Below are 26,945 nucleotides of genomic sequence, written 5' to 3'. Positions count from 1 at the left end.
AAGGAATTAGAGAAAGAAGAACAAACAAAACCCAAAGTCAGAAGGAAAGAAATCATAAAGATCAGAGCAGAAATAAATGAAATAGAAACAAAGAAAACAATAGCACAGATCAATAAAACTAAAAGCTGGTTCTCTGAGAAGATAAACAAAATTGATAAGCCATTAGCCAGACTCATCAAGAAAAAGAGGGAGAGGACTCAAATCAATAAAATTAGAAATGAAAAAGGAGTAGTTACAACAGACACCGCAGAAATACAAAGCATCCTAAGAGACTACTACAAGCAACTCTATGCCAATAAAAGCGACAACCTGGAAGAAATGGACAAATTCTTAGAAAGGTATAACCTTCCAAGACTGAACCAGGAAGAAACAGAAAATATGAACAGACCAATCGCAAGTAATGAAATTGAAACTGTGATTAAAAGTCTTCCAACAAACAAAAGTCCAGGACCAGATGGCTTCACAGGTGAATTCTATCAAACATTTGGAGAAGAGCTAACACCCATCCTTCTCAAACTCTTCCAAAAAATTGCAGAGGAAGGAACACTCCCAAACTCATTCTATGAGCCCACCATCACCCTGATACCAAAACCAGACAAAGATACTACAAAAAAAAGAAAATTACAGACCAATATCACTGATGAATACAGATGCAAAAATCCTCAACAAAATAGTAGCAAACAGAATCCAACAACACATTAAAAGGATCACACACCATGATCAAGTGGGATTTATCCCAGGGATGCAAGGATTCTTCAATATATGCAAATCAATCAATGTGATATACCATATTAACAAACTGAAGAATAAAAACCATATGATCATCTCAATAGATGCAGAAAAAGCTTTTGACAAAATTCAACACCCATTTATGATAAAAACTCTCCAGAAAGCATGCATAGAGGAAACCTACCTCAACATAATAAAGGCCATATACGACAAACCCACAGCAAACATCATTCTCAATGGTGAAAAACTGAAAGCATTTCCTCTAAGATCAGGAGCAAGACAAGAATGTCCACTCTCGCCACTATTGTTCAACATAGTTTTGGAAGTCCTAGCCACGGCAATCAGAGAAGAAAAAGCAATAAAAGAAATACAAATTGGAAAAGAAGAAGTAAAACTGTCACTGTTTGCAGATGACATGATACTATACATAGAAAATCCTAAAAATGCCACCAGAAAACTACTAGAGCTAATCAACGAATTTGGTAAAGTTGCAGGATACAAAATTAATGCACAGAAATCTCTTGCATTCCTATACACTAATGATGAAAAATCTGAAAGAGAAATTATGGAAACACTCCCATTTACCATTGCAACCAAAAGAATAAAATACCTAGGAATAAACCTACCTAGGGAGACAAAAGACCTCTATGCAGAAAACTATAAGACACTGATGAAAGAAATTAAAGATGATACCAACAGATGGAGAGATATACCATGTTCTTGGATTGGAAGAATCAATACTGTGAAGATGACTATACTACCCAAAGCAATCCACAGATTCAATGCAATCCCTATCAAATTACCAACAGCATTTTTTTACAGAACTAGAACAAAAAATCTTAAAATTTGTATGGAGACACAAAAGACCCCAAATAGCCAAAGCAGTCTTGAGGGAAAAAAACGGAACTGGAGGAATCAGAGTCCCTGACTTCAGACTATATTACAAAGCTACAGTAATCAAGACAATATGGTACTGGCACAAAAACAGAAATATAGATCAATGGAACAGGATAGAAACCCCAGAGATAAACCCACGCACCTTTGGTCAACTAATCTATGACAAAGGAGGCAAGGATATACAATGGAGAAAAGACAGTCTCTTCAATAAGTGGTGCTGGGAAAACTGGACAGCTACGTGTAAAAGAATGAAATTAGAACACTCGCTAACACCACACACAAAAATAAACTCAAAATGGATTAGAGACCTACATGTAAGACCGGACACTACAAAACTCTTAGAGAAAAACATAGGAAGAACACTGACATAAATCACAGCAAGATCTTTTTTGATCCACCTCCTAGAGTAATGGCAATAAAAACCAAAATAAACAAATGGGACCTAATGAAACTTAAAAGCTTTTGCAAAGCAAAGGAAACTACAAACAAGACGAAAAGACAACCCACAGAATGGGAGAAAATATTTGCAAATGAATCAACGGACATTAAAGGATTAATCTCCAAAATATATAAACAGCTCATGCAGCTCAATATTAAAGAAACAAACAACCCAATCCAAAAATGGGCAGAAGACCTAAATAGACATTTGTCCAAAGACATACAGATGGCCAAGAAGCACATGAAAAGCTGCTCAACATCACTAATTATTAGAGAAATGCAAATCAAAACTACAATGAGGTATCATCTCACACCAGTTAGAATGGGCAGCATCAGAAAATCTACAGACAACAAATGCTGGAGAGGTGTGGGGAAAAGGGAACCCCCCTCTTGCACTGTTGGTGGGAATGTAAAATGATACAGCCATTATGAGAACAGTATGGAGGTTCCTTAAAAAATTAAAAATAGAATACCATATGACCCAGCAATCCCACTACTAGACATATACCCAGAGAAAACCATAATTCAAAAAGACACATGCACCTCAATGTTCATTGCAGCACTATTTACAATAGCCAGGTCATCGAAGCAACCTAAATGCCCATCGACAGACGAATGGATAAAGAAGATGTGGTACAGATATACAATGGAATATTACTCAGCCATAAAAAGGAACAAAATTGAGTCATTTGTAGAGACGTGGATGGATCTAGAGACTATCATACAGAGTGAAGTCAGAAAAACAAATATCGTATATTAATGCATATATGTGGAACCTAGAAAAATGGTACAGATGAACCGGTTTGCAGGGCAGAAATAGAGACACAGATGTAGAGAAAAAACATATGGACACCAAGGGGGGAAAGCGGCAGTGGGGGTGGTGGTGGTGGGATGAATTGGGAGATTGGGATTGACATATATACACTAATATGTATAAAATAGATAACTAATAAGAACCTGCTGTATAAAAAATGAATAAAATTCAAAAATTCAAAAAAAAAAAGAACTGAAGAAAAAATAATTCCAAAAATGGCCAGCTATTTGCTGTAGCTACAAGTTTTACAGATTATGAGTGTGGTAGATGCATTCAACGTACTTTTTAATGCTTCCTTTACGAGTGATATGGAAAAGCTATATTGGGATGAGGCTTAGAATACTAAATATAATTATAAGCATGTCAAGTTTACACAGCTCATGATTCTTCAATTTCATAAACCTTAACTGGCCTAAAGTCAGTCCTCCTTTCATAACTCCTCCCAAATTTTCAGGAATGCCAGGAAATATTGCTTGTATTCCACTAAATCTTTTCAGTGCTGTGGTAACAAGTACATTTTAGCATGATGCAAGCAGTCAGAATGTTATTTGGTTAACAACTCAAAAGATTTAATATGTGAATAATCATCAAAGTATCTTTTACAGTGGAGCTCAGTGATACCACAGTACCAAATGCATTAATGTTAGGCTCCCTAAACATATGAACTCGATTCAAAACCAAATACCCTGGGGAACTTCCCGGGCGGTCCAGGGGGCATGGGTTCAATCCCTGGTCAGGGAACTAAGATCCCACACGCCACGCGGTGTGGCCAAAAAAAATAAACAACTAAATGCCCCAAAGGAAACCCAGGAAGAACTACTATAAGGAAGAAAAGAGAAAAATAGAGTTTAAAGATAGCTAATGACCAAAAGATATACCTAAGGTAAAAGGTGAAATCTCAAGTGATTTATCTACCAACGTTACTTCCATCAGCCAGTTTAGACATTTTAAATGTTAAAAAAAGCGTAGGAATTTGCACTATTATTTGTCCTTGGGGCAATATCAAGGACAAATAATTGCTTGCTATGTCTTTTACAGACCAAGAGTAAAAAACCCCGGCCCTAACTCTCACTGAAAGTTTCAACCCAAGTATTCTAAATCAAACAGTCTCCTTTCCCAAGTTGTAAAAGCATAACCACTTCTTCCTGTGAAAAATTTTCAGCATATTTGTTCATCATATATACTTATGGCTTACATATTTATTCATCCTGCTGCAATTCCATTAATCAAAAAAGTTACATAAAACCCAAAATACTGATTTAGGCAGTATTAGGTAAAACATGCTAGAAAACTTAAAAGATATGGCAATCCCATTCCTTCTGAGAATGAACACATGGGAGGGGGGAAAATCAGTGGCAGGGGAAATTATCCTATATCACAGTATTCTAACTTGCTATCATGGTTATGTCTTGATACTACAATAGCAGTGAGGACCAAAACCAATTTCATTTGTAATGTCCCTACCCAGGAATCTGAACGTGTAGCAGGCAATCAAATATTTATTTATGGTCAGTAACATCTTAAACTTTGAGTCCCTTAAAAAAAGGAAAATAAATACATTCAGTAAAACTTTCAACATTCCATCTATGTTGAATGAGAAAAATTAAACATTTCTTAAGAAATGTCATGAACTTCTAGTTCTCAACTTGAACAGAGCTGTTCCATCTTTAATAGATTCATAACCAATACTAAAATTTTCTAATCAATTACTAATTAGAGAAGCTGCCTTACTAACTTTGATTTATGTACTAACACACAAAAGGGAAAATACAATAAAGTGTGCTGATGTTCTCATATACAAAAGGCAAACATTTTGAAAGGGAGTGTTAATTTATAGAGAATGTTGAAGTACTGCTCTACTAGCCTATTTTTTTAAAAGATCAGTTATATATGCAAACACCTTTTTTTCTATCTTACATCAGTAGATTTAAGATAGAATCTACTTAACTTGTGGGTTGTCCCTTTTAACTCAAAAATAGCTCTGGTTTAATAAACACAGCTCTAAATAACTTAAAGGAATAAAACACTTTATTTTAAAAATTCAAATACGCTTCGGATGAAAGCTGCCCCTTTACTGACCACCCACAAGTTCCAAGCATTGTACAAAACATTAAACACTTGTTCATACTCTTTTAGAGCAAAATTGCCTGTTCTGCCACACTCGTTTTTGCATGACGTTGACATTTTAGCTCCACTGTCATAAAATGACCAGTTCTTCAAGATTTGATCAAGAAACGAGTTTCTGATCCATAGATGTACATCATGAGGTTAATGCTGAAGTCAACTGGTGAAGTTTCTCTGTCAACTGTTACACTTAATGTCCTCTTCCTGATTAAGAGAAAATGAAAGTATTAAGGGTACAGGAAAATGAATATTTAATAATACTATTATCCAAAACTCAAGTTTAAAATCAGCATTAGTTCTTGTAAGGTTTAGCAAAAGTATTTTACCAAATTTAACTGTCATTTGTATTACACGTTTTTGTTTTTCAAATTAATAATACAGCAAAGTAAAGTAGAAGTAGGTGAAAAAATTCAAAGGGAAAAGTGATATAAAATGAAACTATCTATTAGGCTAAAGCAAAGAACACCATGGTGTTCTATGTACTTGCTGGCAAACAGAAATAAAAGTTGGTAGACATTACCATTTCTAGAAATTCAGTCATTTAAAGTTTTTTTTCCACTCACCTCTAAAACCACCACCCCCTCTTCCTCCTCTGAAACCTCCACCTCCACTTCCTCTTCCACCTCTAAAACCACCTAAAAATAAAGGAAACATTCATTAACTGTAACCTATCATATTTTTATAAGCCTGTAAATATCAATATAATTCTTGCAGTTGTAATGAATATATATTCACATATTTTACCTTACAGAATTTTTTAAGATAAAAATGGAGAAACTGTCCAGCAGCAGGCTAAAATCCTAGGTTACAACTTTTTAAACAAGTTTTCTGTTTTAATAAATTAGAAAAGCTTGTTACTTTAAAGGTCAATTTAGCCCTACCATTAAATGCATGAGTACCTCAACTTTTGCTTATTATATACACTTTTTAAATTGTTTTTACCCTAAGAACAAAGGGTAGCAGGTATGGGTGGTTTGGCTCTGGGGATACTACCATAAATACAATGTTTAAGGTCAATGGAGCTGCAAACACATCAACACTGATGGTCACATGCTGATGAGCCTTGAAATTTAAAATTTTTAAATCATTTTTTTCTATTATCCAACACGTTTGGCTTCCTATAGCAGTCTCTATTTTTACTCATTTTGGGGGCTAACTTTGTAAAGAATGATGAAATATAAAAACAGAAATTATAAAATGAGGAAACAAACACATACTTCCAAAATACTGATATAAAAAAATTAAGATTTTAAGAAAATATAGTTGTGAATGCTTTAAAATGTCATATATGAGACTGAATATAAAATGGAAATGAGGGGATCTCCATTCATCAAATTCTTAAAGGGGTACTCCCAAAAATACTTAAAGATATATGTTACTATCTCTTAAGAGATTATCTCCAAGCTATCGGGACCCCAAAAAGGTACATTTAAGGAGTGAAGTGATAATTACATTGAGAGGCAAAAGTGAAAACAGAATTCTCTCTTTTCTGATCCTGTACCAGAAGCTGTCCAACCCCGCTGCGCAGCTCCTCTTCCTTATCTCTTTGGCTCTGCCCATCACCCAGTCACCCACCCACCACACCATTTGCAGATCTAAGCATAGCCAATGCTGTATCCCACCTCATCCCCAGCCCTGCTCATTATCCAGCTGCCCACAATGATGAATGTACCCAAGCTGTGGGGAAATACATATGTCAAAATACTGAAATCAAAGCAATGAACTTATTGTAATAGTCTTTGGCATGACATCAGAAGATACGGGTTTTATTTCTGAGCTGCCAATTGTTTGATTAGAGCAAATTAACTTTTGTAAGCCTGCATTTCCTCATCCATTAAAAAAAGGATATCACCCACCTTCACAAGGTTTTGCTAAATATTAAAAGAATATACTTGGATATTAAAAGAATATATGACCAGCTCTTGGTATATAATCGCCACTCAATGATATTAACTAAAAATTTAAAATTCAATTAAGATAATACTATACTTTACAGAAACTAAGCATTATTACTATGGTAATGTGCCAAGATTGGAAGCAGCTTTATTTAAAAAGATAAATAACTATAAGGGAGGTCCGCTTCTATACAAAACTAAATTGTGCTATATAAGTTGGCTGCGGCTTTGAAATCTCATTAGAAATCTCCCCCGCAGGTAACTTACCACCCCTTCCACCTCTGCCACCTCCGCCTCTTCCGCCTCCTCGACCTCCCCTGCCACCGCCTCGTGGAGGCCCCTTCTCACCCGGAGGTCGAGGTAGAAACCTCTGCAACGGCAGCAGCTTATATGGGTCTATATAAAACTGGAAGTATAACAGAAATAATTAGTGTGATGTGCTTCACACTCATTATGTCCAAAACTGAATTCATTATCTTCCCCTAATTCCCTTCTTCTCCAGTATTGCCCATTTCAGTGAATGGTGACACCATCCACAAAGCTGTTGCAATGAGACATCTGAAAGATGGTGATATTTTTTATTTCAACTTCAACAGCTAACCAATTACCAAGACCTATCGATTCTACTTCCTATCTCTCTCATAAAACCATCCACTTTTCTCCATTTCCACTCTTTCAGGACTAAAGCAACAGCATCCAACCTGGCCCCTTCACACACAGTATTGACCTCTTTCCAGGGTGCTCTTTTATTTTTCTAGCACTCTCTTTTAAGTACAAATTTAACCGTATATATCCTGATAGTTAAAAACAAAATGAAGACTAAAGTCTAAATTCTTTCCCATGACCTGAAGGCCTTAACTAATCTAGCCCCTGCCTACCTTGCTAGTCATTACTTCACAACTTTCCCCACCCCTCCTAAATGTTCTGTGTCCAAGTTCTACCTCTGCCTTTTTCAGATCCTTAAGGTGGCTTTACTTGCACATGCTGTTTTCCTTACTTGAAATGCACTTCCTCCTCCTCTGTGACTAGAGCAGTGGTTCCCAAGTGCTGGCCTAACCTTCATCAAAATCATCCAGAAGTTTCCTTTTAAAAACTGAATCCTCGTCCCTACCTAACACCTACTCGGTCAAACTTCTAGGAGTGGGACCTAGAAATACATCTTCTCAAAAGCTCCCCCAGGTAATTCTGACGTGCAGCCAGGTTTGGGAGTCACCTGTGGTCAACTTTCAGGTCTCCGCTTCAAACTCACATTCTCAGAAAGCTAATGCACTAAATTTGGTCTCACTACTAACATTCTCATACCAACATGTATTACTCCTTTACAGCATATATCATAATGTTATTGAAATATCTATGAAATCATTTAATATCTGATTTCTCCCAAATAATATAAGCTTTATAATTTAACATTATACTTAGAATGAAAGCTTTTCAATAAAATTTGTACATAAAATTAAAAATGTACTCCAGCAGTTACAGAATTGCTAATATGACCACAGATTACTTTCTGAAAACCTGAATTAAACACATTACTTTTAAAGATTAGTAAGTTCAGTGTCTAAAGTACAGAACATCTCAGTTTAAGAGCTTCACTAGTGATACACTGGGGAAGTCTCAAGTGCCTTAAGTAAAATTGTCCTAAGGTAGGTCATTCGTTTATAAAACCAAGGATCTAGGTATCATAAACTTGACTCACCTTCTGCAGTTTTTTAAAGGAAGATGCCTTCATGTTCTCTGACAATTTAACTGAAAAATACTATTAATTTTATTAAGGAATAAGCAATTAATATCAAAGATAATCTTCTGAATTCACATGTAAGTTTTAAAATAACAAGGTTAGAATATACAGAAATATTTAGGAAAAGTAAGAAATGACTTTCCAAACAGAAGTGAAATTTTAATTTTGGTTTTAAAACTTCCAATTCCACCATCCTATTGCAGTGGCATCATCATATCCAAAGCAAAGTACCTCAACCCTGTGGCACTGATCCAAGTGGCAATCATTTCTAAAACCTTCCAAAAAGGAAGTCACACTTATAAGGCCTATCTTTTCAATATATGTGAAAATACATCCCCCCTCTTGATTCTCCTTTATGGTCCAATCTTAGCAATACTCCATCCACTTTAATGAAGCAGCAAGTTTAGTTTAATCAATACTTAACCCCAGAAAAAATGAACAGTAACCTTTTAATGAGATAGCTACATCTTCCAATTAAAAAGGATACAAAATCTCTAAGTTGTCCAAATATTTCATCCACTTTTCCAATTTGTTCTTTGTTTTCTAAATAAACTGGAGCATTGAAATAAGGCACTTTATTTTCATCTGTGGTACATTTACAAACTATGTCATCCTCACAGGGGTGCAGGAACTCTCCTAATACTGAAATAGGACATGAAAATGTTAAAATATAAAACAATTTCAAATGATATTGACCAACCTCTTCTGGAAGCTTTCCTCTTGGCTGCCTGGGATTTCACCATATCTGTTCTGAGGCAGAAAAGCCTTCCTGGGTTAGTATACCAACTCCACAAAATACTAGCTATGTGACCTGGGGTACGGGTCTCACCTTCTCTGTGCTTCAGTGTCTTCATCTTTAATGTAGGGCTAACAACAGTACTGACACCTAACATATAGTATTATGAAGATTAAGTGCAATAATAAATGTCAAGTGCTTAGAAAATGCCTGGCATACTGAGACCACTCAATCTACAATAACAGTTATTTTACTATAATAACTATTATTATTTGATTAAACAACACTATGCTTCATTCTGTTGTCTCTTCCTTCTCCCCATCCCTAACTCTAAGTCAGTCTTTGTTGTTCTCTGGCCCTTTCTTTTTTTCTCCCCTTTCCTAAGTTCCTACTACCACCTCTTCACCAATGACTCTTCGATCTTTTCCAAGGAAGTCTGGAATCTCAAAATAACTACCTATATATCTGACTTACAGTCACCCCAAACTAAAATACTCACCATATTCCTGCAAAACCGACTCTCAATTCCTATCACCCAAGCTCAAAACCTGGAGCCTTTTATTCCTAGTATTAGCCAAGTTCTACTGAGTCTGTTTGCATTGAAATATCTCTCCCATCGAACCCTTCTTTTTTTCCTCACTTTCACCTTGCTCTGATGTGTCATGCATGGACCGTTATGGAGCTAGGACCTTTGACTCTAGCCATTGACCTCTTCAAACCATTTTGCATACTGATCCATCCTACTCTTTATATTAGACTCTGTTCATCCTTTCTCTTCTTTGATGTAGGCTTCTACTGTCAAATCTCTCACTTTCCATGACTTCCATTCTACCTCTTTGATAATTACTCCAAAACTCCTCTAATTAGGTCTTTTTCTTGACTCCCCCCCGTAGTTTCCCTTCTGAGCAAGTTTTTTTTACTCACTTCACTTAGTTATGAGTAGCAATTAAAAGCATGGGCTTTGGAGTCAGGAAACTTGGCTTTGTCTCTCAAATACATCACTTACTGATCACTAATCACTATGACCCTAGCAAAGAAACTTAACGCAGAATCACAGTTTTCTTATCTGTAAAATGGGGACAGTAGGGGTAAACGCACAATATTACGGAGTTGTATCTCCCTTTCAGCCCAAACCCAAGTTCCATCTCCACGATGCATTCTAAGTGTCCTTCAGCTTTCTTATCTCTCCCTTACTTCGACAGCACGATTATATGTCACTTCACAGCCTCTCCGCAGGCTTGACTCCCCAATCAAGCAGCAACCTCCGTAGGAGAGCTGGTGGATCTATCTTTCAGCACCCGACTCCCAGTCAAACTTACTAATAACACAAACCCACAACCTCCGTCCCCCGACCCCACTCCACCCTCGCCCCCTGGTGGGCCAAGCTTTGAAGCCTACTTACAAACTACTTGCTCTGGAGGTCCTTGGTCCTGGCCTTTGTTAAAACCTCCGCGGCCGCCCCCTCGTCCAAATCCTCCTCTGCCGCCGCCTCTGAAATTGCCGCCGCCTCCACCTCGGAAGTGGTGGTTGCTGCTGCCGCCGCCGCGACCGAAGCCGCCACCTCGATTAAAGCCTCCGCGACCTCTGCCTCGAAAAGACATGCTTGCTCCCACCTGGTTAGAAAAACAGGGCGTGCCTTTCAGTCACTGTGGCCTCTGGGGGCACCACCAAACCCCTCTGAGCCTCAGTCAGAAACCATGAAAGTGGACAACAATAATAATAGCAACCCTGCCACCTCACCCATGGCAAGGCGGCCAGCGACGAGCCCGAAGGGGGAGCGTCACCTCCCCATAGCCCTGTGAGCGCCGACCAACCACTCACCAGCCCCGTCACCCCCGGTGAGTACTTCCTGCCCCAGCTGGCAGCAAGGTCCTCAGCCGCATTCCCCCCCTCCCTCCGCTGGGTTCCACCTCCAGCATCCTCAGACCGCCCGGCTCCCTCCCGCCACTCACCGGCGCCACGTGCACCTTAGACCCGGAGGCTCACACCCTCCCGCCCGGTACTTCCGCCGCACACGAGCCTCTTCGGCCACCGTACCGGCACAAAACGGAGGTCGGGAGGGAACCAACTAGAAACTCGAATAACTGGTTCAGAAAGCCAGCCAGTCACCCGCGGAATCAGGGACGCTGTCACCTGCACGAAAAAGCCTTCAGCGTTGGAAGGGTATCAATAATATCTAATGTCAACCGCTACTTTACAACAGTTAGGTCTATTTGCCTACGGAGAGCGGAGGAAGTGACGTATAATAGCGGCGTCCTTGGCAGCGTGACGTTGCAGTAAGTGCCGCCCCGCGGCGTTGCCCTTGGCGATGGCTGGCGTCAGGGACCGCCCCTCTCCCAGCGGCTCGGCTGTTCCTGGAGGCAGCTGAGTGGCCATGCACCCTGTCCTCTCAGGCTGGGCTGCAGTCCCCTCGCTCGTCAGTGGGTTGCGGCTCCAGCAACTGTGCTGCCCGCGGCTCTGAGGACGTTTGAGCCGCGCTCTGCCGAGTGGTGGATCTGGCCGCGTCGGAACTTAGTGGAAGGGCTTGTCTGCGTTCTTTCGAGTCGCTTGTTTCTTCCGGATCTTTCGAAGTACGCACGATTGTGGGCAGTACTGCGCCCGTCGTTTTGTAGTATGGTTTCACGAAAGGAAGAAGAAAAAGTGTGTGTGCCTGTGTGTGTGTCCTTTTAAAGAAACTGTTACCTGACAGAAAGCCAGACTATATTTTTGTCTTTTGTACCAGATAGTTTATTCCTTTGTCAAGTACGTTTTCAGACCCGCAGGACACTGTCTATACTACAAGCCCCTCTCCCCTTCTGTCTTTAAGTCCTTGATATTTGACTTCAACTTCCGCTAAGACTTCTCTCCCAAAGAATAGCGCTAGCGCTTCTATTTGTTAAATTTGGTTGGTCTCTTTTCACTCGAATCTTCTGAGACCTTACCTTGATATTTAACGCAGTCAACCGCCTCTTTGAAAGAGGGTGGGGATTGGTACATTTTTTAGAGGGTTATTTTCATATTGGAAGAACTTCGTAAACTTAACTATGGAAATATTAGGAATCACAGTATGTCTTCTACACTAAAGGGTAAGCTTCTTGAAAAAGCATCAGTCATAGAGATAAAAAAATTTTGGTAAATGAGTTTTTATTCAGATTTGATACTTTAAATTCTATACACCATACAGAGGTAGAATTATTCATAACTGCCCTGCTCTATTTTACTCTGTTTACATTCAATGTTTTATCTCCATTTGGTGTCCCAGTATTATCCGCAACTCAGTGTGATGAAACCATTGAACTTTTATGGGACCTTCAAGATTACGTGGTGCCCCTTTATCTTACATGTAAGGAACTGACAGAGAAGCGAAGTAACTTCCCCAGCTAGTTAGCGGGACAAAGTGGAACCATGGATTCTCACAGCCCTCAGTCCTTTGCTGTACCACCACCCCAGTCTCACTCCTTGCTCTCTCCAAATTATTCATCATTCTAATTCCCTGTTTGTTCTCATAGTAGCATCATACTCTTGATTTCTGCATCTTTGGACTCAAGCCTTTGAGCACTCTCCATCATCTTTGTCACCATCCCCACCCAACCTTGGTTGCAGTCTCTTTTATCTAAAGCGCTCAATTTCTGTTCATTCCATCTAAAGCTTGTACTGTTGTTACAGGCCTTCTGTTGCCACTACCACACTTTCCTCTGTTATTCCTAACCGAAATCACCCAGTATAATCTACGGCAACTCAAAAGTTGAGAAACAATTACAGGGAACTATAACATCCTCACGTTCTGAGCATCTTTGTTGTCTCAAATTAAATGCTTCCAGGCTGTTCTTCCTCCCATCTGTACTGCATGTGATGACATACTGAACTTATTAAAATTTCCTTGTACCACAGCCATCCTCAGGATCCCAAACAGTTCTCCATTTCCTTTAACAACAAGTCTAAAGTAAAATCTCTCCATTGACTAGGCCCTCTATATAATTAATTTTATTTCCCTCCAGTGCTGTACACCATTCCTCTGCCCCATCAGGCCAGCATCATTGCCTTGCTTCTCTTTTCCTGCCATTGGCAATCACGTCCTTCTTGGAAAAGCTCCGTTTGCCATCCATTAGACCAGCCTTTTTCTATCTTTTTACCCTGGAAGAACCATTGGAGTAATTTTTATGTCTCAGAAAACCCTACATAATATAAATATATATGTAATATAAACATATATATATACATATATATATATATCTCCATCCTAGTACGTTAACATGATCAGCAGCTTATAGACATATAGACATGGTAGTCCAATAATAATTGTCAATGCTCTTTTTTTCAATTGTAGTAAAATACACATAAACTGTACCACATTAATCATTTTGAAGTGTATAGTTCAGTGGTTCACATTGTGTAACTTGGTGCTCTTTTGAGTAGAGAATGGTGTTTTTCTATGAATCTGTTTATTTTTGTCCAACTTACTAGCCTACTCTGTGTAGTTTCCCCCCTCTCACAAAGGATCTCAATTCTTTTTTTAAATTTTTTTATTGAAGTAGAGTTGCTGTACAATATTATATAAGTTACAGGTGTACAATATAGTTATTAATAATTTTTAAAGGTTACACTCCACTTATAGTTATTTTAAAATAGGATATCAATTCTGATGCAAATTAAGTGGGAGAGGAAACTTCAATTTTTCATTTAATTTATTAGATTGCAAAAATTGATTTTAATGGATATTAATCTTTTTATAGGCCTATATGTGCATAGAAGTGCTATTTTTGAAACTAAAGAAAATGTGAAATGTTTGTTTGTCTTTTGCTACATATATGGTCAATGCTGAGTTGATCTTGAGACTCAGATACACAGATCTCATTTTCAGCTGAAATAAGATTATTTCAGTCACTGTTTTTAAGCTCAAAGAAAAAGCTTGCTCACACAAGTAAGAAGTTGGAAAGTACAGTAAAATGTTTATTTCGTACGAATGGCAGGATACTCTTTCACAAAAATCCAGAACTCGTAGAAAGGCAAATCAGTTAAGTTTCATCTTACGTTTATAATCATAATCTTACAAACTCTCCCTCTTCTCTCAAAGTCAGGTGCACAGGTTGAGGAGCAGATTCAGAGAAAGGAACCCTCATTCAGTCATTTACTTGTGTTAAGGGGAGGGAAAATACGGTTCAGTTTTGTTCTGCAATTCCCTCAGATGGTTTGGTCTTAACTTGAGACTTCCTCACTCTAAAGTGCAAGCAACAGTAGAAACATTTCAAGATTATTTTTGCCGTATGATTTTTCCAGAGTTTCAGTTTCCATTTAAAACCAAGAATCTTGTCACTTGAAATCAAGATATTTTCTCCAGACCCTAGTATTCCCACAATTCACTTTTCAGCTGAAGCATCCTGTTAAGAACCAAAATCAATATTAGTTTCTCTTACTGTATAACAAATTACCCCAAAACTTAATGGCTCAATGTAATAAACATTATCTTGAATAATCTCCATAAGTCAGAAATTCAGGAGCAGCTTAGCTAGGTGGTCTGGCTCTGGGTCTCATGACGTAGCAGTCATGACGTTGACTGGGGCTGCAGTCATCTGAAGGCACGACTGGGAGTGGAGGATCAATCTCTGAGGTGCCCTCAGTTCCTTACCACGTGGGCTTCTTTACAGAGCGCTTAAGCATTCTCATGACATGGCAGCTGTCTTCCCCCAGAACAAATGATCTCTTGAGTCATAAGATTTTATGCATGTGGCAGATTTATGTGGTCTTTGTCCAGGTTTTTACACAGTTTTTTTAAATGTTCTCAGGTAAACTGGTCTTTGATAAGGTTAATCATTTTTGTATCATTATCCAGAATTTTTTTCATTTCAGTTCCAAAAGTTTCTGACACCAGCAACTCTCCTGGAGGAAAGAAGGGTGTTGTGAATTCATTAGAATTTTCTCTTTTATGAAAGTGAACCATCTCAGGGAACAATGCTCAAATCATTGACAGGGCACCGTCAGTCAGTTGCCAACACATTTCTTCCAAGATGTACCTTTTGTTCCAATATGAAGACAAAACAGTAAATGTATCTTGGCCTTTGCTTGTTTGGGGCAGCATTTTATAGCAGAAAAATTTTCTCAAATTTCACCACAATTTACATCTTACAAGTGCTATCATATGACATTTGTTGTTGAAATCTGTTGATCCATCAGTCTGGATAAAAGGTTGTTTTTTGGTTTATTATACAAAATCTCTTTAGCATCATGTGATGTCATCAATTACATCAATTTATCAAACTTTGAGAGTGAAACCTTTTTAGTTTCTCATATAATGTCTTATCCTGACATTTTGCTCTCTCTAAATTTATATACTAAAATTGTGAGGTTCTTCCTAACTGTGGGCTTTTTTTCCTTTTTTAGTCAAAAAGTTCTGCCACTTGATAACTGCCTTTCTAAAAGGTGACTTTTTTTAAACAAGTTTTTTACTCTGGGATTCCAAAGGCCATTTGAAATTATTTGCTCTCTTACTGTGATTTGAGTGTCTTTTCAATTTTTCTGGAGCCATTGCTGCATTTATAAGTTGTGATTCTTTATTACTTTCAGAATTACCTAGACCTAGAATTCTCTTTCATCTCCCACTTTGTCTTCAAAAATCACCACATTGAACTCTAAGTCATGTTTGTAAAACAGGTGTTAATAAAGTGTAAAACAATCAAACTAAACAAGGAAATCAGAAAAGAAAAATGAAATCCTTATAACAACAATTCACTATTAACATACAAGCTCTATCCATGCATTACATTTGATTGATACGTCTCTTAAGTCTCTTTTCTTCTTTATCAGTTTTCTCTCCTTATTTTCTTTCATGGCATCTACTTGTTGTAGAAACTGAGTTTTTTATCTTGTAGAATTTCCCATCTTCTTGGTCGTATAAACCATGTTTCTCTGTCCTCTGTGTTTCCTGGAAACTGGTAGTTGCCTGGTAGTGAGATCTGGAGAATTGATTATGTTCAGGTTCAATTTTTTTTTTCCAAGAACACTTCTTACAGCATCACACGAGGAGGCACATGACATCTGGTTGTTTATCTTTTGGTGTTGTTAAGAGTGATCAGTGGGATCAGTATATCACCCTGATCCATCTGTGAGAAAGTTCCCTGCCAGCTTTTCACCTGATGGCTTTAGCAGCTATCAGTGATCCTCATCTAGATTCATCTATTCATGAGGGATTGCAAAATGGTGATATGCTAATTTTATCTTTCTTTAGCAATTATTAGCTGAAATAAAGAACTTTTCTTCATTTTTTAATATTTATTTTTACTTAAATCCTTTGTTATCATTGTCCTTTTTAATGCTTAAATTGTTTCATCTTTGGCTGTGAGAAACCCTTCAAGTTTGGTCCTATGTCTGTTAATACCACTTACTAGCCTCTGATAGCTTCCTTGCTCTCTGACACCAGATGTCTCTATCTAACATATCTTATACATTTCCTGCCCCAGCCCTTTCTTTAGGGAGCCCTTGTTCCTTTTAGTAGGAAAGGGTATGTAAAGAACACAATCTGGCACTAAGGGGTGGTCATTGCTTCTGGATTATCACGACTTCCATGCCTTATCATTGGACAGAGATAGGAGATATCTTTAGTACATATTTTTAGAAAGAAAGAAAAAAAAAAACATGGTTTGTACTGATATGTCCAAAGTTAAGACTAAAGGGTTTTTGCTTCTTTTGAATTTAAACATGTGCCTCTCCTCCCCTGAAATTATGACATTAACATAATTACTTATTTACTTGAGCCTATATACATATGTATGTGTGTGTGCATAAAAAGTTGTCAAGTGTTAATGTTATTATTAACAGACTGCTGAATCCTATTTAAGATTTCGTTTGTATCAGTTTGCTGATATTTTGTTTAGGATTTTTGCACCTATAGTCATAAATGAGGTTGGTCTTCCTTTTTATTGTGCCGTACATACTGGTTGTGTAGCTTCTGACTACAGAGCACTATGTGGATGATTGTGTAGGAGAAGGTGGGGTGGGATGTGAGGCCTTGGGAGATTGCCTATAACTTGCTTTTTAAGTGCAGAGATACCCTGAACCCCATGAAGTTGTACCTGGAATGGTTCTCTGCTTCTCCTGTCCCAGTGTTCACTCCAGGGGAACTAGGTTAGAACATGCACTGCAGAGAGCCTTTTGTAGGCTTTATCCTGGAGCAAATGCTGAAGTAAGTTTCCTGAAGAATGGGGTACTGGCTCAACTGTTTTGCTCTTTATTTAATTGATTACCTAGTCTATCACTTCTCACAGATTCCACTGTCTTTACTTTGTGGTCTCCCTTATTCTGGATACAATTGTTGTCACTTACATCCGTTTAACATTTCAAAACCTCCTTTAAGTTTTGCAGTTGATCTCTTCCTCTCTGTTTTATGTCTTCCAGTAAATCTTCACTGTTTGTATCCTGTTGATGGACTCCCTCTTCATTTTTCAATGGTGCAATGGAATTATTTTTATATTTATTTTTACTGAGATGTTGGAAGGGAAGAGATGTAAACTATATAGAATGTCTGTCATTGTGAGCCATTTATTACATTTTCTATTTGTTAATTGCTGACAAATAGGAAAAGTCATTTTCTTATGTTGATTGTGTATCCAGTCGCTTTAATAAACTTTGACTTTAGGTCTAATAGTTTTCAATTAATTTTATCTAAGTAGACAGTCATTTCATCTACAAATAATGGCAATTTTGTCTCTTCTACTCCAATATTTATAATTTTTTTCATGTTTATTCCCTCCAATAACAGCAATATTGAAATATTGCATCCTTGCTTTTATTCCCAATTCTAATGGGTTTGGCTCTAGTGTTTCACCAGTGTATATGGTGTTTACTGTTGGTTTCTACCCTTTATCAGGTTAATGATATTTGTTCTTTTCCTAGATTGCTCACTTTTTTAAAATTAAGAATTGGTGTTAAACTCATATCAAATACCTTTTCCATATCTTGTGATATAATTATACAGACTCTCTTATTTAATCTATTATTTTAATTAAAGATTTTAATATACTGAATTACTCTGATATCCTAATGTTGAACACCCCCACATTTCTGAAATGGTCCCCACTTGGTCATGGTATGTTATTCTTTTACTATATTGTGGTTTATGGTATATGGTTTGCTAACATTTTATTTAGGGTCTTTGCATGTATATTAATAATTAAGAGTAGCTTATAGATTTCTTTCAGAGGCTTGTCTTATCCAGTTTTGGATAAGTATATTAGAGTATTGCTAATAAGTTGGAGAGCTTTTAATCTTTTTTCATGTTCTGGAAAAGTTTAAATAACAGAAGAATGATCTTTCCTAAAAGAGTTGGTAAAACTTAGTATCTTTGGGGGTTTAAAATCTTTAACTTTTCCATGTCTTCTTAGCTATTAATTTATTTGAATTTTCTATCTCTTCCTGAGTCAATTCCAATAATTCTATTTTTCCTGGAAATTTTCTTCCAGATCTTCAGATTATTTGATAAATTGCACATGATTTTATCACTTAAGGTTCTAAGTGACAAGCCACCAAACCAACTCTGGCTAACTTTAGTAAACGAAAATTCACTTGGAAGATAATAGGATGTTTACAGTACTGACAGGTGACTAAGCACCTAGGCTTAAGAACTAAAGATACTTAACAAGGCCAAAGGGAATCAAAAGAAGCTTATTTTATAGCTGAAGCAGTCTAACCAGTATGCTGCTGCTGCTTCTGCTGCCTCAATAAATAATTCACAACTGTTCCTTTGTTCTCTTATCACTTAACTCAAGACTCCAACACCAGAGAGAGAGAGAGAGACAGAGGCTCTTTGATCAGTCCCTGGGCTATAAAAAGGAATGGAAAGAGGCTGGATATGGATTTCTCAACTTCCATTTGGAAAGCAGGTGCCTGGAATTACTCTCCCACCAAAACAACTCATAATAGAAGAAAGATAATTCCGCACAGAAAATTGGGAACCTATTATGAAGGATAATGGATGCTGGCAGCCCCCTAAAAATGTCCACTGAAATAGCTTTCCTCTAAAATTGTTTTACTCTCTCTTTTTAAAAATTATTTCTCAAAATGACTCGGGTTATTTATCAAGTCTACTACTTTTTTACTTTTTGGTTTATTTACTATTGCTTATGTCTTTATTAGTTCCTTTCTATCATTTTGATTCTTTTTGATATTTTTTAATGGTATCCTGAGTTGCATGCTTAGTTCATTTTTTTCAGTGCTTTTTTTGTTATAAATATTTTAACATAACTTGGATATATAAATGTCTTTTTGCTTTCTTCTTTCTAAGCTTAGAAATTTCACCCCCTACCTAAGGTTTAATATTTGTTTCAATAAAATTTCTTTTAGAGATAAAAACCTTGATTCTAGTTTTAGCAATATTATAAAGTATATCAATAAGAATTTGGTCAGGAAAACCAAAACCACTATAAGTATTTTAAGCAGAAAAGAATATTGGAAACAGTTTGCATTCATGTGGGATGAACAACAATATACATTTAGAATTTTTTCATAGGTCTTATGTCCCAACTTCTGCCATAATAAAGTCTGAAGAAATCTGGGTATCATCTGGACTTCTTATAAAACATTACATTGTTTTAGTACATTAATGGCATTACCTTAATCAGAGCAGATAAGCAAGAGGTGGCTAACATACTGAATGCCTTGATTAGACACACATGCTCCAGAGGTGATAAATCCTGGCACATCCGTCAAATTTTAGGAAAACAGCGCTCAGAAACCTTCCAGAACATCTTCTCTAAATTAAAAGATAAATTACTTTGTACTTCATTTCACAAAGAAGGAAGCACAGAATTTAGTGAACATTTTTGGGGATATTCCCTTTGGGGAATATTTGACTTCTGGGCAAATATTTCACACTGAAGAATAGTTCATTGGCTACCAGAGCAGGAAAGAGTTCTGCAGTTATCCAGAAGACCCTGCAGTGTTGGAGGTATCAGTGGTGGGAGAAAACATTGCAGAGTGTTTGAGGAAGACTCAGAGTGTTTGGGAGAACTACAATACAGGACCCTGGGGTTCTGGAGCAAGGCCATGCCATCTGTAGCAGAGAATTATATTCTGTTTGAGAAACAACCTGGGCACTACTGAACCCTGGTAAATGTGGAACAACCGAACATGACACTGTGTCACCTTGTGGCAGAGATGCCCGTTAGGAGCTGGGTCCTAACAGACCCATGAAGTACAAAGCTGAGGAGGCCTAGCAAAAACGTAAGATGAAAATGTTACATCTGGAACCAAATACAAACAGCAAAAAAGGGCACAAGCAAAGTACATGAGCAGGTGGCCCCAATTCCCCCCTTTCCCCCAAATCCAAACCATTGAACCTGTGTTCCTCCCTCAGCTCACACCTGTGGCTCTGTGGGGACTCTGGTAATGACCAGCTAAAGGAGGAGGGAAAAGTTTGGGTTTGGTTCACAGATGGGCTCAGCATGTAGGTACAACCTGAAAATAGCAGCTGCATTACAGCCATACTTAGTAATGGTTCTGAAAGACAGTGGTGAAAGAAAGTCGTCCCCATGGGTAGAGCTTCAGGTGGCACACCTGGCTCTCCACTTTGTGTGGAAAAATAAGTGGCCTAAGGTTAGACTATATATGGAATCACAGTTTCTAGAAGGGGAGAAACATGTGGATGTACATATAGGAGTAGGGCTGAAGTGTAGAAATCTTTGTATCACGTGTTAACGCCCACCAGAGAACATCCACCAGAGAAAAGTAATAATCAACAAAATGACTCAGCCAATTGAAAATCAGCCAATCTCAGTCATCAACCACCTCAGTACTAGCACAATGGGCACAAGAATAAAGTGGCCATGGTGGCAGAGATGGAAGATACCTATGAGGCCAATAGCGTGGACCCTGAAGGTTTCTTTAGCTACTGCCATCAACAAATGTCCAATCTGACAGCAACAGAGACCAATGCTGAGCCCCCAAGATGGCACAACTCATCAAGGATACCAAGCCCCCAAGATGGCACAACTGAGCTCCCAAGATGGCACAATTCATCAAGGATACCAGCTAGCTACTTGCTGGCAAATTGACACATTCGGTTCTTTCAATCTTAAAAGGGCCAGTGGTACATTCTCACAGGAATAGACATAAATTGTGGATAAGGATGTACCTTTTCTGTCTGCAGGGCCTCAGGATCATGAGCCAAAGGATTACAGAGTATTTAATCCTCCAACAGGGAATCCCGTATAACATCCTGCCAGACAAGGGAACCCACTTTACAGCAAAGGAGATGTGAGCGTGGGCCTATGACCATGCAATCCACTGGTCATATCACATACTATACCACTGTGAAGCTGGCAGCCTTATGGAGCATTGGAGTAGCCTGCTGAATGCCAAGCTGAGGTGCTACTTAAAGGCAATACTCTGTGAGGACTGGGTGCTATCCTCCAGGAAGCAGTATATGCATTGAATCAAAGGACCTTCATATAGCATTGTATCCCCAACAGAGAGAAGACACAGGTCTGGGAGCCAAGGAGCAGAAGCAGGAATAACCACACTTACCATCGCTTCTGATGACCACCTGGAGGCCGTGTGCTCTTGTCTCCACACTTTGTACCCTGAGGTCTGTTCCTCACAGGAAGTGCACTTTTGTCCTTCGGCACAACAGGAATCCCACTGAACTATAAGGTGAGCCTTCTGCCTGGTGCACACTGAGCTGCTTGTGTCTGGGGACCAGCAGGAAAGAGGGGGCGTCACCATCTTGACAGGAGTAACTGACCCTGATCCTTCAGAGGAAGTTAGGCTGCTATTATACAATGAGGGTAGGGAGAAATGTGTATGGAACCATATGAGCTGCTCAGGTGTCTCTTGTGACAGTAAAGGGATAGAAACAGCAACAGTGGTCTGAGAAGTGAATGGTAATCAGGGGCTGGATAACTCCTGGAAGAGGTTGTGGGTCATCCCACCAGGTAAGCCACTGAGGTCAGCAGAGGTGGAAACTCAGGGTGAAGGGAATCTAGAATGGATAGGAAGGAGGCAGGGGGTGAGTATCAACTGCAGCCCCAAGATCAACTGCAAGGGCAGGGGCTACAGTTCCCTCCCCTCCCCCTCTCCACAACCTCCCTCTCCTAAATAATCTCTCAGGAAGAAAGGTCCACTGCAGTTTTGAAGGAGCCACCCTTGAAGCATAGATGGAAAGTAGATCTAAAAGGTGCAAATGGTAGACTCTGAAAAACAGGGAGATGAGTTTCCCAGATCCGCCTTCAAGGAAGGTCTGGCTGCCTGGCCGTGAAGTGTGTGGTCAGCTGACACTTCCTTCTGACAGCAACTAACCGTCAGATCCTTCAAGGTCTGCCTCAGCAACAGAGACCTGCCTCACCTAAGGGCAAGCATTTCCTGGGCAGCCCTCACCAGGTGACTGAGCAAGGCAGGCAGGATCTAGCCATTTCTGCATGACCCAGGGCCACTGTTGCTCCAGAGGCCCCCATGAGCTGGGCAAGGCTTTGTCAAACCTGCATTGCAGTCTGATTTTCTGCTCATTCCTGCTTCTCCTCCCTTCCTTTCCCAGGAGCTGATTCCTGATAAGTATCTCACACCCCAAACTCTGTCTCACATCTGCTTCAGGAGAATCCAAACTGTTGACAGCATTTCTGCTTAGAGACAATAATTTGATCACAGAACAACTTGTGAATGAAAGGAAGCGTTTTGGTGAGGATTTTTAATGTATTCAGCATAACCTTCAATATGATGGACTTTTACTTCTTACCATTTACTAGTTTTTGTCCTTAAAGAAAAATATATAATTCTATTTTACCAAAACATAAGAAATTTCTTCTAGTGATTTCTGTCTTCTCTAGAAAACAGAACGAGGCATTGTTCAGTATCAAGGTGGGGCATCAGTTTCCTCTCCAGGAAACACAGTCCCTCAGCTATTTACTGAGGCCCTTTTTGGTTTCAGTTACGGTAAAACTCTGGAATTTTGCCAAAATCTACATGAGTTCAAAAGTACAAAGCTCTTTAGGAGGCTTGCTCTTTTTAAATATTTTTTCAGAGGTTAAAAATTAAATTTCAAAAGAATATCTGGGGTGCAGAAGAGTCCACAGCAGAGATACAGACCCTGATTGTCTCCAACATGAAGTTTGCTCATGCTGTTCTGTTACTTTTGTGCTTCTGCTTAAGTTTTTGTGAGGTAAGTAATTCAATATTTATGCAAACTATTTTAAGTAGATATTTCAAATACTATAAAAATACAGAAAACATCTTAAGGATACTATTTTGACTTAAGGATTACATAGTTCCGTTGCCAACAATGACAGTATCTAGTCAGTAACAAAGATTTTATGTTAACATCTTGATGAAAGAGCTTTAAGAAATTGCTTTTTTCATGTGCTATTCTCTGTGCATAGAAATTGAACTGAATGAGAATTTTACTAATATAGATCTATATTTACAGTAATTATTAAATCAGTAAACATTTATCAAGCTACCTCTATCTATGTACAAGGTAGAGTGCTGGGCAAATGGCAAGACTGATCTCTTCCTTCAGTAACCGTTTGGTACAGTTGTAGAAAGACGATACAAGTATGCCAATGAGGAAATAAGCAAAATTTAAATAATATATGAAAACACAAGAGAAGGAACTTTTAAAAGACATATATATTTAATTGCCAAAAAATGGTACAAATACTATCTGCCAAGGGGCATTAATGAGAGGAAAATCCCTTCCTGCTAGGAGGTCAGGGAGAGTTTATGGGTCAAATAGGATTTGAGCTAGGCCTATAATTCTGGATTAGATTTGATCAGTGGAGAGAAAGAGGAAGTGAGTTTTCAGCCTGAAAAAGCAGCAAGTGTTATGGCAGAAAGATAGCACAGCACTGGGCTCTTCCAGATGAATAAACCCGTTTGATCAGAGTAGAGGCTTTGTAGGCAACTCAAGGAGTTAAAACCGAAATGACAGATTGTAGGCAGTCTGAAAGCTGGTCTATTAAAGTTAGAAATGTTTAAGACATTTTAGACACTTATTGATGATTGCCTGCTTTTGTGATCAAAGAGTTTTGAAACAATTCCAAAATTTGTTTTAATGCCTGTTTATAGCAGCAAATATTTAAAGAAAACTACCTAAGAAATCAGAATTATATACTTTGTTTCTTGTAACTTCTAAAATCTATATGCAATGTTTATAGTACAGAACAAATGGAAGTAAAGTAAGTGCTTGTTGATTAAAATTGATTAAATTATTGTAGTCCATAAATGAACTATCATGTAGCCATTAAAATTGTGCTTTTATATTTATTGAAATAAAAAAACCCTCACTAAAAATCTTATTTTTGTTAAAGAGAAAAATACACACACACACACACACAAATACACACATATAACTGCTTATATAAATGGCAATTTAAAAGTTCATGAGGAATGTATATCAAATAAATAACAGTTGGTATCTCTGAGTAATGGGATTGCTGGTGATTTTTATTTTATGTTTTATGCATTTATGAATTTTCAGAGTTCAGAAATTCTGTTTTATTCATTCTTTATTTTTCTTTTTTAAATACCAAATAAATATGTTACATTATAACAAGAAAAATTTGTTTTTTGAAAAAAAGATATTTCAGCCACATTTTGGATTCCTGGACAAAAAACAGGAAAAAAAAAACCAAAACTGAATATAGTAGTTTTCACTTACACAAAGGAAAAGAGCCTCTTTCTTTTACTGAAAAATCATCCAACAATAAAGTTGTCTTCATTCCTTTAAGAAACAGCATTTTGAAAAGAGTTAATACCATATTTGTGAAAATTCCAGAACTTCTTAAAATATTAGTTTATAAAAGAAAATGGAATGATTTTTTATCCCACCTGCTGAGAAATAACCATTTTAAAATGGAGGTTACCATAGAGACAACATAAATATGTTCAAAGAAGTTTTAAAATATATCTACATTTTCAACATGAAATAAAATACGTACAGCTAGGAGAAACGTTTGTTATTTTGAAAGCTGGGAGCAGATTTCCTTCTAGGGAATAAAAAGCCCCACTCCCTTTTTATATCAAAACATTCTGAGGGACTGATTTGGAGTCCATTTTGATAGACTGATAATCTACCCATCATATGTCAATGATGGGTGGATTATGTCATTGAATCAATGATGTCAATGATGGGGTGGGCTGGCAGTGGGTTAGACTTAAGTTGTTCTGAATAGTGAAATGAGAATTCTGGTTTTACTGAACCTACCCAGACAAAGAGGTAAGGGGACTTAGGAAAGGATGGAGAGAAACTCAGAGCACAGAGGTAGTGGCTGCTGTATCAATAACCAAGGGATATTAAAGAACAGGGAAGCCAGATATTTCAGTCAGTATGGTTACCTACAGTGATAGTACTGTGCTGTGACATAATCCCTGACTGAAACCTTAAATTTTTATTTTACCCTAAAAGCATACTGCAAACCTTGGTTTATATGGGTAGTATTTTGGAAGGAAAGAAGTAGGGTGATGTTCAGCAGAGTGACAAAATGCTGGAAAGAGGATATGCACAGGAGGCAACACATAATGCAGAGAGTGATGTCAGCAACCATGGCAGAGTAGGCAAACCCAAACACTTGTCCCTCCACAAAAAAATAGAAAAATCAAGCAAACTTTCAGAACCACCTTCGTCAGAACTCCAGTTATCAGAGGCCTACAGCACCCAAGTGAATGCTGAATGAAGGAAAAAGACAATTTAAAAATGGTAGGAAAACTGTGGCATTTCTACTTGCCCTTACCCCACCCTGTTCCCAACTCAGTGGCAGTCTTGAAGATGGCAGTCCACGTTCCCAGCGTGGAACTCTAGTCCCTGGCTCTAAAAGGAGCAGAGCAGACTTTATTTAAAAAGAACTGTGTTTGTTCTAACCTACCCGGGGACTACTTGAAAGACTGACACAATGTACTTGTCTTTGTTTCATCTAACTTGGAACTCAGAGTGGAAAGCCAGCAGACGTTTCTCAAAAACATTAGAAAGCAAGCAAAAAAACAACATACAGCCACCTGGGACAAAAGATTACAGTTGAGACATACAATAGCATGCCAAAGCTTGGAAGGAAAAGTTAGAGTTTCAATGGGAAATTAGTGCATTCAAAAGTCCCTGTGTATACTGGGGAATTTAGAAAGCAGCACACATGCCCAGGGCAGGATGCAGCTCAGAAAACACCTAAGAAGACTCTAAGACTATACCTCCAGGCCCAGTGCAAGCATGAAGTAAAGGCTAAGACATAATTGTAAATGGGCTGGCTAAGCATTGAAGGAGTGCCCCAGCACAGAGCCAATTTGCAAACCTGGGGGAGTTTTTTTGTTGTTGTTCTCAATTTGAGAGGTTCCTTTTTCTTTCTTTCTTTCTTTCTTCCTTCCTTCCTTTCTTTCTTTCTCTCTCTCTCTTTCTCTCTTTCTTTCTTTTTTTTCCCCCTCTCTCTCCCTTTCCCTTTCTCTTTCTCTCTTTCTGGTTCCTTGTTTTCAAGGAAATCTTTGTCTAAACCCTAGCTGAATGCAAGGTAAAGGAACCAAGACTTCAGGGACCACACAAGACAAAAAAACAAACTTTACAAAAACAGTTTAGAAAAGTTAGTAAACAAACAGCTACAATCTACAGAAAGCAAGGGAAGCAAACCCTGAGGA

General features: G+C 38.1%; 2 protein-coding genes and 1 long non-coding RNA gene across 6 annotated transcripts in view; 2 read left to right on the top strand and 1 right to left on the bottom strand.

Moving 5' to 3' along the window:
- Positions 1-4,888: 4,888 nt before the first annotated feature.
- Positions 4,889-11,593, bottom strand: GAR1 (GAR1 ribonucleoprotein). 3 transcript variants are annotated; one of them, XM_059923425.1, is made up of 7 exons: positions 11,324-11,593; positions 10,774-10,984; positions 9,123-9,277; positions 8,594-8,653; positions 7,165-7,303; positions 5,566-5,637; positions 4,889-5,206 (listed from the first exon to the last, which is right to left on the bottom strand). In XM_059923425.1, exons 2-7 carry the CDS (start codon positions 10,970-10,972, stop codon positions 5,193-5,195), a joined length of 639 nt encoding a protein of 212 aa, XP_059779408.1. In that variant the 5' UTR covers positions 10,973-10,984; positions 11,324-11,593; the 3' UTR covers positions 4,889-5,192. The 3 variants fall into 3 exon arrangements, with proteins under 3 accessions (XP_059779408.1, XP_059779410.1, XP_059779409.1); XM_059923427.1 differs by lacking the exon at positions 11,324-11,593 and adding an exon at positions 11,193-11,252; XM_059923426.1 differs by lacking the exon at positions 11,324-11,593 and adding an exon at positions 11,112-11,187.
- Positions 11,500-22,944, top strand: LOC132366079 (uncharacterized). Its single transcript, XR_009503354.1, has 3 exons — positions 11,500-11,647; positions 21,809-21,989; positions 22,870-22,944. It is a non-coding gene; the product is annotated as an uncharacterized LOC132366079 (long non-coding RNA).
- The window catches only part of CFI (complement factor I), a 38,849-nt gene continuing 34,844 nt past the window's right edge, over positions 22,941-26,945 (top strand). Inside the window, exons 1-2 of one of the 2 annotated variants that reach the window (XR_009503353.1) lie at positions 22,941-23,009; positions 23,353-23,490. Coding sequence is in view for 1 of the 2 variants with exons in the window: in XM_059923424.1 (XP_059779407.1) it covers positions 22,992-23,009; positions 23,353-23,490 (156 nt within the window). In the remaining variant the exon portion in view is untranslated. The remainder of the gene's footprint in view (positions 23,010-23,352; positions 23,491-26,945) is intronic. The other variant, XM_059923424.1, reaches the window with a different exon arrangement.

The sequence above is a fragment of the Balaenoptera ricei genome, chromosome 5 (genome assembly GCF_028023285.1).
Source record: "Balaenoptera ricei isolate mBalRic1 chromosome 5, mBalRic1.hap2, whole genome shotgun sequence".
NCBI classification, from domain to species: domain Eukaryota; kingdom Metazoa; phylum Chordata; class Mammalia; order Artiodactyla; family Balaenopteridae; genus Balaenoptera; species Balaenoptera ricei.
The sequence above is the reverse complement of the archived record's forward strand: the minus strand, read 5'-3'. Positions and strand labels throughout refer to the sequence as shown.